The sequence below is a fragment of the Tachypleus tridentatus genome, chromosome 12 (genome assembly GCF_004210375.1).
Source record: "Tachypleus tridentatus isolate NWPU-2018 chromosome 12, ASM421037v1, whole genome shotgun sequence".
Classification (NCBI taxonomy): Eukaryota; Metazoa; Arthropoda; class Merostomata; order Xiphosura; family Limulidae; genus Tachypleus; species Tachypleus tridentatus.
The window spans coordinates 14708200-14721519 of record NC_134836.1 but is presented as its reverse complement, the minus strand read 5'-3'; the positions used below and the strand labels follow the sequence as shown (position 1 = coordinate 14721519).

Below are 13320 nucleotides of genomic sequence, written 5' to 3'. Positions count from 1 at the left end.
TTGAAAAGTTATGTCTACGTTTCCTGATCATGTTACCATTAATCAAATAATCCGTGACTTGCATATACGTCGGATGGAAATTTGGCTAGGATAATAAATGACTTGACAGAAGTTAATTTTTGAAACGAATTGAAAACGTACTCTCGTACCTGCAAGCCATCAAAACACAAATGAAACTTTGGTTGCAGCGAATGGAGTCTTTTATTCTAACATGAGACCTATTCAGAAGCTGTTAACTGCCCTTTCTGTAAAGACATGTTCGAGATAACGTTGTAAAGGATGAAAACCTATCTTAGGTCAATGAGTATTTCAAACTCTTCAAAAATTCATAATTTCATTTGAAAAGGTCATTGGAGTTTCACTAAGAAGAGTTTACGCCGTTTACAACTTATGAAGTAACTTACTGTAATTTCAACAGGCTAACATCTCCAAAGTTATATTGCAGCCTACAGGCACCAGTTAGGACGACTATTAAGAGAAATCAAATTCTTCACATAAAAATAGATATTAGTCATAAGAGTCATTCACAGTTTGCGAAAAAAGGTGTTATGAGTAATTTACATTTTTTTATGTGTGTAAAATTTTGCTTTTGTTCAAGGTATGTTTACTTGTTATAATTTAAATCTACACAGTGAAATATCTGCACTCTATCCTGTGTGTGGAATCAAATCCCATATTTCAGCATTGTAAATTTAGATAATTACTATTCACCTATCGAGAAACTCGCACTTAATAAAAAAATTGGTTAAAAATCGTTTAAAACATTAATTACATAAGTATATTTCCTTTCACGCCAAGAAAGGTGAGGTACATTATCACACAAACACCCCTTCCCGTCTCTCACCCTCCAACTATTGTTAATCCGCTTTTGTTTACTGATATTCTGCTTGTTTAATGTTTGAGTTGTTTGCGTGCTTATAAATCATGCTCCGGATTTGTATGAGGTTGTTGTATTCAATCTGCTACATTTCCGTAATATCAAAAAATATGTAGAAAGGGAAAACTTTTCAAAACAGGGCATTAATGTCTCAGACAGGGAGCAGGTGAAGCAGATGTATTTCAACATTTTCTACTAAGATGCTTTACCAAAGTAAACAAACATCGCTACAAAACATTCTAATAATACTTCCGCTCATTGCATCATAAATCAACGATGTTTTGTCGGTTTTATACAAGGCTGTTTTACCAACCATCATGCTCCAAGCTGAACAAAAACATGTCTAGCTAACTAATGAATAAATATCAGCGGTAGAAGTTTTATTAACGCTGTACATTTAATTACCTTTAATGTTCAATCTTTTTTTTTTTCTTAAGGAGGCATCTTTTTTCGCACTTAATGCTTTTGATTAGAGTTATACTTTCCCATTAAGGATTTCCAATCAGACATGTTAACACTGTAACATTAAATATCTCGTATTGCATATCATTTATAAGTTTGGATAGACTTTAGTTACTACCATGTTTAGTCCAGCTGGGAAGTCTATACTGTAAGGATAATGAATGATTTTCTGGCGCAAAAGTGATTGATGTGAAATGATACTTTTACACATCCTCGACTTGAAATCTATAATAGTCTAAGGAAGAAAATATGGGAAACCATACGCACTCTTTTGTGATTTTTAGTATGAATATTAGGCCTATTGGTTCAATTTTTTCGTCAGATTTCAATGTTTAACACCTTGTCTTTTATAAGCCGTTACTGACGCGGCCTTACGATTAATATCAGAGCTTACAAATATTAACATTACATCACAGCTAGAGACTAGATTCTGCGTATGGTGGTTGATTTCCTGCTGCTTAGTATACCAACAACAGACAATGTTATACCCCTAATCCACGTGGGTAGGGTTTTCCGCGTTTTCATTTTATATAGAAATTACTAAAGAAATTATTGTTCTACAAAAATGTTTGAAATAAGACCACTGAGGGCAGGCTAAATCTATTTCACGTTTTAATCCTGGATGATTCATGCGATAATAAAGGGTCCCCCTTAATTGTAATAACCTTATACATTTTTTTAAATTATATGTTATGCCTGATTCATGTTTTTATATTAGTTGTTTTAGTAATGAGTTTGTATATCATGAAACACTACATTCATTTAAAGATTTTCTCTTAACTCGGTTTTATGCAAGATAAAAGGATAAGAAGTTTGTTCGAAAAACTATATCATAAAGAAAATGTTTGTTTTTTTATAGAAAAGCCAAAGTGGGCTATCTTCTGAGCCCACCGAGTGGAATCGATTCCCTAATTTTAGGGTTGTAAACCCGGAGACACACCGCTGTACTATTGGGGGTCGTAAAGAAAATAAAAGGTTCGAGACTTAAGTAAGACTAAGCTCAATATTGGAAAAAAAAATAATGTAGATGCTGACAACGTCTTTCAAAAATTGATTTTTACTTAAGTAAAAATCCAAACCGAGTACAGTGGAACGATATCTGCTCTCTGGTGACTCAGCAAGCATTAGGTCTCAAAGCTCTAACATTCAGAGTTCGATCTCTGAAGTAGTCACAGCATGGATAGTCCCTTACATAAACTTAATCATTTCGACATAGCTTTACATTTCTTTGTTTCTGAAAGTCATTTTGAAAGATTGTTTTCGAATCTGATCTTTTATGTCTTAAGTTATGAAAATAATTACAGAAAGCTGTGTAATCGAAGTTATCAAACACAATTTATTCTTTCACTTGTCCAAAATAAAAAAATTAAACGAAAAAGGACACTGTCCAACAAAACACAGTGAAACTGAGTTTGAACAAAGTCTCGTGAATTTAGTCTTAACGAAAAGATGTAAAAAGCGTTATCTGCGAACAGCCTCTCTAAGTTTGAGCTTTTAAATTAAAAGAAGACAATTTGTTAAAAGCACCAGCTGCCAACTCTTGAGGCATTCTTTTTCTGAGCGAATAGTGTGATTTGACCTTCGCTCTTATAAATTGAGAGTGTTTCCGTGTAAACGGGTTGCGAACCGCGAATCCTCAGGTTCACATTCCGAGCACGCTAATCCCTAGACTACATCCAATTCCTAGATACAAAAAACATTAAATTAATATTTTCAACGTCAACATCAGTTATAGACCAATTGTGTTTCTATTTATGACAAAGCTTCTAAAGCTATATACCACCGTTCCTAATTTTGAACAACTTACCACAAGAAATGCAACCAATCAGCAATACCTTAACATCTGAGCTATACACATCTATTATTTTCCGAAAGAGAATAAACATGAAAGGTTTTTCTTTACTGGTTAAGTATATTCCGAAAATATTCGAAAACAAAGAGAAAAACCATGTCAAACTAGGAGGTAACTTAAATTAACAACAAAAAACTGTGGTTGACATGGTATTAACAAACTATAATAAAAAGTCCCAAGCGTTGAAAATTGTGAGAGATAAGATATTATTCGAATAAAATTAACTTGTTCGCTTCTTTCCCAAGACTAAACGTATGTTTTTTTTAAGTAAAATTCAAGATCAAACATATTTAAGCTTCTATTTCAAAATATGCAGAACGTCCAGAAACATGGATATTCACATCTTTTTAACGTTGCCATATCTATTTAGATTTTTTCTTCTTATCAAATACAGATATCACAAGCCAAGTACTGAGCTCTTATTATTTCAACGTTTATAACTGAATACTGAACTTTTCTTATTTCAATCTACTCATAATTTATGACTTCTTGCAAACAAACTAATGGAAACATGATTTGATTATCTAAAACAAATACTTTCATGCAATTCTCCTGGAAATTTCCGTGCTTCTATAACATTTTTTATATAGATACATAAATTTTTCTTCCATTCAAATACATAATGAACGTCTTTCATGTTTTTTTGTAAAAAAATATAGAAATATGGTCTGCAATTGAGCTTGAGTTTGTTATCAGACATAAGCTCTGACCAAGAAGAGTTTGAATCAGTTGTATGTATGTCTTCAGGTCACAGTTATCCTTCATGTTAACGTATTTATGCTATTTACTTTATATTTCTACCCTTTTGTCCCAGAGCGTTGACTCACGAAAATTAAAAACATTTTTTAGCACTCCAAAGCGTAGTTCCTCGTACCAGCTTATGTCAATCTTTCCTGGCACAAACATGGTGTAGGATGCAATGAATATTTCATGTTGTTGTGTTATTCCAGTAGTTCTTATGTGATAGAAATAAATAAAAGTATGTTTTTTGTGTACAGTTGATCAATCCAATCGTATTTGTTCATTAAAGTTGTAATATTGTTATTAACTTTTACATAGTTTATCTTGAATGAGCTTTAATACAATTTAGATTTTATTTTTTATAATATTTATACTGTTGTATTAATCTGATCAATATGGTTTGTAATTATAGCACCTGATGGATTTTGATATATCGCTTATACTTTAAACGTATTCAACTTGTCTTATTTTCACGATATATTGTCTTAAAATTTAGATCGTAAAAATCGTTTCTTTGAACAAATATTCCGCAAAATTTGCTTCTTTCTTACTTTTATACACAAACTTCTTTACCCTGTTTATTGTTTTGTTTCTATGAACAAAAATATCACGTCATGCCCAAATACTGTAAACAGGGCTTTCAAAGTTCACACATTCTAAAACTTTATATTACTCATTTTCTGAATATAACGAGTGTAAGATATAAATGAGTGATAAGTATTGTAGTCTCATTTTTAGCTACGATATCGGAAATTATTAATAATTACTTCGAGTCGCTGGTAACATCTACTTTCATTAAAAAGAAACAAAAAACAATGAAACTATTTTATATGATAATTATATTAACTTATTGTGCTGCTGGTTTGAAATCATTTGAGAAAAAGTTCATACTTTAATTTGTTTGTTTCCAACATAACAAAAACCATTCTAATGAGTATAGGTAGAATACTGTGAGGAACTGTACAATATGCTTTGGTGCATTTCAACTAACGTTGTAAATACGATAATACAGATAAGTTTGTTCAAGTGGTCTACATGGTGGAATAACAATGTAAGATCTAAATAGATCTTGTTTTACATAACTTTCAGTCGCATGAATCGGAGTTAAAATTATACGATACAATAAATACAGGGTGCATAAATCGTGCGATAACACAACTTTTAAGCAGTTTGAAGTTACTTTATCTTACTTGGAATTATTGATCTTCCTTTTACGGAGAGTTTCCATATTTACGTCCAGCCCCATTCCCACATCCATTCTGGACGGGTCTGTTCACTGAAGATAAAGGAAAGGAAGAAAGAAAAATTAAGATCAGTTGTTTTTTGTTGTTTTTTTTTAATTATCGAAAACAAAACACCATCTTAGTTCAATTTCTATTATTTCATGATTAGTTGACATCAAACATTTAACTGCTTTTGTTTTATTCTTTCACAAGCACTAGCCCCCCAGTGGCTCAGCGGTATGTCTGCGGACTTACAATGCTAAAAACCGGGTTTCGATACCCGTGGTGGGCAGAGTTCAGATAGCCCATTGTGTAGCTTTGTGCTTAATTCAAAACAACAACAACACAAGTACTGAATATAAAGTATCAGTTTTAGGGAAGTTGGTTAACCAAATAATACATAATACTATGCTGGTAAAATATTACATAAAGTTATTAATTTATATTAGTATGAAGAGTATAGCATGGCCTAGTAGTTAGCATGCTCAAATGTAATTCAGAGGATTAAAGGTTTGCGTCCCTTCTCCGCAAACAGGGCTCAAATACAGAATAGTCCAAGAGATACTGCTGTTGATAAGCTGTTTCGTTTACTCCATCACTTCAAATTTAGGGAAAGATAGCTCTTGTGAAGCAATCAGCGTAAATTCTCAAACACATTTTAATATTATCAACGTGGATAAATCAATGTGAAAAAAATTACATAAAATAGAAACGAAGAAGACTGTGGTTGTGAAATCAAAGTCAGGTACAACGTGTAGGTAAGTTTTAAAAGTATTATTAAAATTGAAAGGACACAGTATAATAACACACACACATATACACTTGTATATGGCCAAAAGTATGCGGACACCCAACCATCACACCCACATGTGCTTCTTGAACATCTCATTTCAAAACCATGGGCATTAATATGGAGTTAACCCCTCTTTGCTGCTATAACAGCCTCCACTCTGCTGGAAAGGGTTTTCACTAGATGTTGGAAGATGGCTGCGGGGATTCGCTCCTATTCAGCCACATGAGTATTAGTGAGGTCGGGCACTGATGTCGGGCGAGAAGGGCTGCCTCACAGTCGGCGTTCCAATTCATCCCAAAGGTGTTCGATGGGGTTGAAGTCAAGGCTCTGTGCAGTCCAGTGAGGTTCTTCCACACCAACCTCGGCAAACCATGTCTTTGTGCACGGGGGCATTGTCATGCTGAAACAAAAAAGGGCCTTCTCAAACTGTTACCACAAAGCTGGAATCACACAATTCTCTAGAATTTCACTGTATGTTGTGGCATTAAGACTTCCTTTCAATGGAACTAAAAAGCCGAGCCCAAACCATGAAAAACAACCCCAGACCATTATTCCTCCTCCACAAAACTTTACAGTTGGCACTATGCATTCAGGCAGATAGCGTTCTCCTGGCATCCAAGATTCGTCTGTCAGACTGCCAAATACTGAAGCATGGTTAATCACTCCAGAGAACGCGTTTTCACTGCTCCAGAGTCGATTGGCGGTGTGCTTTACACCACTCCGGCTAATACTTTGCATTGCGCATGGTCGTGATTTCTCCAAGCCCGTTCCCTTGGCTGTGGTTTCGCTAGATAATAGATAGGGACAGTGGAAATCTCGTTAATCCTTTCATGCGCGTCACGAATTAGATGACGAGGCATTTGGCTACCTTAAGAGAGTCATCTTAGGCTTGTATGCGGCTGCTCGGCCATGGAAACCCATTTCATAAAGTTCCCGATGAACAGTTTTTGTGCTGACGTTGCTTCCAGGGGAATTTTTGGAACTCAATAGTGAGTGTTTCAAATGTAGACAGACGATTTTTACACGCTACGCGCTTCAGCACTCGGCGGTCCCGTTCTGTGAGCCCCTACTGCTTTGGGGCTGAACTGTTGTTGCTCCGAGACCATTCCACTTCACAATAACAGAACTTTCAGTTGTCCGGGGCAGCTCTAGCAGGGCAGAAATTTAACGACCTGACTTGTTGGAAAGATGATATTCTATGACAGTACCATGTTGAAAGTCACTGAGCTCTTCAATATGACCCATTCTACTGCCAATGTTTGTCTATGGAGATTGCATGGATGTATGCTTGAGTTTATGCACCTGTTAGCAATGGGTATAGCTGAAATAGCCGAACCCACTAATTAAAAGGGATGTCCATGTAGTGTAAATAAATTATGTCAAAATTAGCCATTACATGACACGTGAACACATTTTCCAATGACAAAACATATACACTCTTGATGTAAAATCAAGATGTAAAATTATGTTTATAAGCATAATAAAAGATACTCGCATTTATTATCTACTAAAAGTATTTAGGTTATTCATTTCTTTAATTATATCAGATTCGGAGCTTAAAATCACTTTTCAGCAACTTGGAAATTTAGAAGAAAAAATAGAAACTACTAAAAACTATTAACATGATATTTAACAAAGTAAAATAAAGTACAAAAGATTTAAAATGTAGATTGTTTTGACACTCTACTTATATAAAATTCAAAGCTTTCCTTAACACTTTCTTTTGAACAATAGAAGTCTACGAATAATTACAAAGATCCTTGATGTTTTCTCTCTTTTTTTTCTCATAAATTTTCAACGGCAACAGATAGTTGTAGCTGTACTAAAAGGAGATAAAGAGTATAAAATCAACAGAAATCTTACAACAAATAAACATGAAGTCACTAAGCAACCCACGAAATAAGATATATGCTGGCATAAACTCAAGAAGTTACCTGGGGTTACTGCTTTGAACATGACTTCCAGACCACTAGTTCAATAACTGTCTTAAGAAAGTTTAGTAGAAAAGAAAGAGTTATAAGAAAAAGAGTCGGGAACGTCACTAATGCAAAAATCGAATATACTAACGTCATTACTAACCTCTGAATTCCCACAGAGCTGTTCCTGCACGAGAATCAACTTACAACTTTCATCATGAAAATAACTATTGTTTTCTTCATTAAAGTTGTACGAAATAAAGACTAGATTTTAGCAGGAAGATGTGTTCAATTTCTGTAAAATAAAGTAAAAATTCTCTGTTTCTAGTGGGCAGTAACTCAAGCCTCTTGAAGAAAAAAACTGGTATTAAGCAAAGGAAAACTAATGATTTTGATGGGTTCATAAGGAATTGTCCTATAATTAGAATAAGACATAAACTGAAGACTCGTCTAGTAAGATCATAAGTCAGTCTAGATTTTGCAAATTATATCTTATAGCTTTTGAAGTTAAAAGACATTTTCAGATCTGCACCAAACAAGTTAAAACGCAACGTTATAAGAACAACAAAATTATAACAAACAACGAGAATAAATAATAAAATAAAATGGTAAACTTTAAATTATGTAATAGAGGCAAATGACTTGATAAAAAGAGTTAAAATACATGCACTAATTTTCTTGTGCAAAAGATATGCCATATGGAACCATGAGCTCCGTAAGTTGTTGTTTGTTATTAAACACAAAGGGTAACCTGTGTTTGATCCATCAAGAGCATTGAAACACGGTTTCTATCAGTATAAGTCCATAACTATATCGCTGTGCCATTTGGAGGAGCGAACTCTTTAAGACATTAATATTTGTTTATTACATCTTAATATAAATTTCGAATTCAAATAATACTAATAAGTACAAGAAAAAAACTACAAACAGTCTCAAATCACGATTCAATCATAGTGGTCATGATTCAAGATGGATGTTGCTCATTAGCACAAATATTTGAATATTTATGCAGACTTATACTCACGCTGGCAAGCATCAGTGACATTTAGTTAAAACTTAACAAACTGCAATGAATGTAACTGGTGTTTACCAGAAGTAGCTTGTACAATTTTTACATATATATACTAATAATCACAGAAATTATACTGCGTAAACAAAAGCATATCTTGACCCATAATTCACTATCTACATGCAGCAAACATCAGATGAAATACATAAAGAACTGCGCAATACCAATGAATGAGCCATGAGAGTTTATTGATTATATACTGAATACAAATCTGTCTGGAAACAAAACGACAAAAACAGCCTCAAAACACTTACAAAAATTCTAAAGAAATTGGATGTACTGCACGCCATAAACTTGGTTGTTTGATAATTTCACACTAGACGTTGTGAATAGTATGAAACTAAATAATTAAATCAAAATCCCTACAAAGAACAACAAATAACAGATGTAGATAACTTTAAGGTATATTAGGCAGACCATTTACTAATAATTTAGTTATAAGACAAAGTGGAAGAAAACGAACATTCAAAAATGAAGTTGAGATGAAAGCAGTTGAAAAACTATAAGAAGGAAATGTAAAGAAGCCAAAAAGTGTTTCTATTCGATAACACAAGTGATCTCAAATGTAGTTTGATGGGAGTAATATCGTTCTGGAATACCATGTTTCTTAGAAGCTTGAGGACAGAAAGACACCTGAGGACGGAATATAAAAATGTAACACAAATTTTAAACAAAATCTGCAGACGAAAAGCATACTTGTTGTGGCAAACAAAAATTTCCGAATATCAAACACTGAATGAAAAACAAACTACTCATAAAATATGCAGCTTTAAAATAAAGTATGTTATGGCACATAACATGCCATACTACTGACCCACACTTCAAAATATTTTTAATTAACATGCAAAGAATGGTACAAACTTATAACTCAACAATCACCTCTTTGTAACTAACAGAGTAGAATTTCCTTGCAGGATAAAATTACCCAAGCAGTTACCAAAGGATTAAGACCTGCTTATCATTAACAAGAAAGATAGAAGTTAAACTGATGTTAAGATTGATGTTTGGAGAAAATTAACAAATATTAACTACGATATCTTATATTTTATCAAAAATGTTTCAGAATAAAGGGGTATTGTAATAACTTCTTATACATTCCTCACTCATATACAAAGAGTGTTACAACAAAATATGTAAAAAACGTACTGGTGAGAATACTTTCAAGGAGTTGTTTATTAAAAGAGTCATTAAAGTTGTAAATATAATTTTCATTATATACTACATTACATATTTATATTCATCAGGCCAATATCATATTAGAGATATTTATGAAAATGTCATATTTCTGTAAATGCAGTAAATAAATTCATAAAATTTTGTAAGTTAATTATACTAAGAAGATCTAAGTGCATAACAGTTTTTATGATAACATGTAACTAAAATCATAAAAAGTTCGAGTACTTATGAAATACAGTTTAAAATTAAGATCACATTAGAACATATCTCGTTGAGTGCGCTCTGAAAAGATATAGTTTTGCATATTTCTCTGTTATCTAATAAAAGATATAACAAATTAACATTTTCAAGAGGGAGGCACTTTTTTGTCCATCCACTGTATATATATATGTGTATTAATGAATAAAGAAAGGTCGTTCACTGTATGCCGTAAGGGTTACATGATGTCAATATTTACACTTATAATTTAACCTATTAGAAAACTTAAAACTATGAGCATTTTTAATGAAGTAATAACAAGTCATTTGATTTTGTTCCGCATTCTACAAATCTTAAACATTTAGAATTCAAGTAAGCTTAACTTTCAGCAAGTTCAATAACAGAAAAATCGATCGATGTTGCGTTTACCTCTACTTATGAGACACACTGCATCATCATGTGACATTCAGCCCTGCCTACGCAATTGTAGAAGCGTAGGTGAATTCGTTTATCGTCTAAAAGAATGACAGAAGACTTTGAAACGCGTTCATATACAAACGAAGACTCACTCTGAAAATATTTCTCATTCTACATTGTACATATATTTATATATATATGTCATTCCTTTTCAGGAACTGTTTTATGTTAACTGTCTAACTCTTTACACAGTGGGAAAACTTCGGGTTTACGCACTTTATGGACATATTCCTCAGTTAAGTGTGTAAGTTACAACGGTATAAAACATTCGTTAAAATGGGTGATTAAGGGGTTCTGTATTTCAGTTACTACATAGTTGTGAATAGTTTCTCCTTTATGAGGTGTTCCCCCTTGCGCCCCAGTGACACAGCGGTATGTTTGCGGACTCACACCGCTGGAATCTGGTTTTCAATACCCGTGATGGGCAGAGCACCGATAACCTATTATGCTTAATTCCAAACAAAGAAACTGTTCCCATGTAAAAAACAGCTGTAAAACAATAGTTTTATTATAAAAGGTTGTTTGTTTTGCTGTCAAGCATAAAGCTACACAAAAGACTATCCGTACTTTTCCCACCGTTGGTATCGAAACTCAATTTTAGCCTATAAGCTCTGAGTCTTTCAGCTGAACAGTAGGGGACAGTCTGTTATTTAGTTCAAAACATGGAAACCATAAAAATATTTACAATCACTGCTGACATAATAAGAAATGGCAAATAAAGTTCTTATTATTTAATTTATGTTTGTTTAAAAAGCGTTTGAGTTGCGCAAGGCTTTCCAAAGAGGAAGTGAACTCGTACTGTAGCTAAAAGATGTAACTGAAAATCTCCGTATTTAATAAAAATGTTTGTTTCAAACAAATAAATGAAATAACTACGTCAGCCAAATAGTTGGTGGTAAGCGCTGTTGATAAGCTGTTTTTTCCTCTAGTTTGTCTCTTCAAATAAACCAAGCTAATAATAAATCATTTGCTTTTCTAGTTAAATCACCTAAAGAATTTTAATTGCATGAAGCCAACGATCGTAATATTGTTTTTTTATAGTTCGTTAAGCTGCAAGCATCAGTGATTGATTTTTTGCTATTTATTTTTTTAATCATATGGTTGAAACTTAGTACTTCTAAGATTATTGACGTGGTCAGCTTTAGGTGTTTACGTTACAAAACTATTGGCAATATTTTTCTTCTCAAGAAATTAACTATCGATCTTATTTTTTTTCACAGAAGCTAAGTTTGTGATCAACTTATAGAAACAATATAATTATACGTTTTGAAATAATTTCACGTTCATGTCGAAACTGTCACTACGTTATGTATTCAGCTAACAAGAATTACGAAAAATAATTGATTTATGTAATTGAATTGTTTTAATTATAAACAAAGCATGAACATATTTTTCTTCATATTTATATGACATGCGTAAACATTGCTAGATTAATTAAAATATATGCAATTATCACCTAGTCACCTGAAATTCGTAACAATAATAGGTTCGAATACCTAGTTTTTGGAAGAGAAAATTTTGTAATTTGTTGCAGGTGGAATGAGAAAGACAAGACGTGGTGCAAAAATAAACGCTGGGATTTTGAAAACAAGGGACAACTAATTAAATCCCAGGACGTCAATAGCTGGACGTCGTGTGGAAGTAAACTTGTATTGATTTTGTGGTTAAAATAAAATAGAAATAACAGTTGAATATAAATAGACGTAAATAAACAAAATTAAAATGTGCTAATATAGATTTAAAAAAAATGAAAAGTGAATATAAATCGCCAGCAACAGAAACAGTTTCTAAGGAAAACATAAAAGATGTACCAAAAGATTGTTTGTTTGTTTTTGAATTTCGCACAAAGCTACTCGACGACTATCTGTGCTAGCCGTCACTAATTTAGTAGTGTAAGACTAGAGGGAAGGCAGCTACTCATCACCACTCATCGCCAACTCTTGGGCTACTCTTTTACCAACGAACAGTGGGATTGACCGTAACATTATAACGCCGCCACGGCTGAAAGGGCGAACATGTTTGGCGCGACCGGGATGCGAACCCGCGAACCTCAGAGTCGCACGCCTTAACACGCTTGCCCATGCCGGGCATATACCAAAAGAAGTCTTGAGTTTTTCAGTATTAAAAAATGCTATAACTACGCTCAAAACCTACACTCTCTTACCAGTCACAATACTGGATTACCAGTAGCTAAAATCACCTCTACTTCATCTAGTTGCACATATAAAATATAATGTAAGATAGAAATACAACAGTAACATGAAATAATAGATAACTGATAAAGAACGCAAAACCTAAAGTTGAATTAGAACATGGCTTCGATTAGATTTGCCATGCCCCAAATTTTGAAAATATACAATGTATATATGTATATTGGTGAAAATGAATACATTTTAATGAAGTTAAATGAGCAAAATCACAAGGAAGGAATGCATTAAGTACAGCAACTCTAAACCTCTGACTAATTATATTAGTTTGTATAAATTAAAAAAATAAGCCAAAAAAAGAATAAATTCAACATAGAACGTTGCACTAA

The 13320-nt window shown here is 33.1% G+C and overlaps 1 protein-coding gene across 6 annotated transcripts in view; it reads right to left on the bottom strand.

Moving 5' to 3' along the window:
• The window catches only part of cyc (basic helix-loop-helix ARNT-like protein cyc), a 163744-nt gene that overhangs the window by 131464 nt on the left and 18960 nt on the right, over positions 1-13320 (bottom strand). For 3 of the 6 annotated variants that reach the window (XM_076472610.1, XM_076472616.1, XM_076472613.1), the window contains exons 2-4: positions 8028-8159; positions 7701-7770; positions 5123-5208 (exon numbers count right to left, since the gene is read on the bottom strand). In XM_076472610.1, the coding sequence (XP_076328725.1) occupies positions 5123-5190 (68 nt within the window). In that variant the 5' untranslated portion in view covers positions 5191-5208; positions 7701-7770; positions 8028-8159. The remainder of the gene's footprint in view (positions 1-5122; positions 5209-7700; positions 7771-8027; positions 8160-13320) is intronic. The other 3 variants (XM_076472614.1, XM_076472611.1, XM_076472612.1) reach the window with 1 other exon arrangement.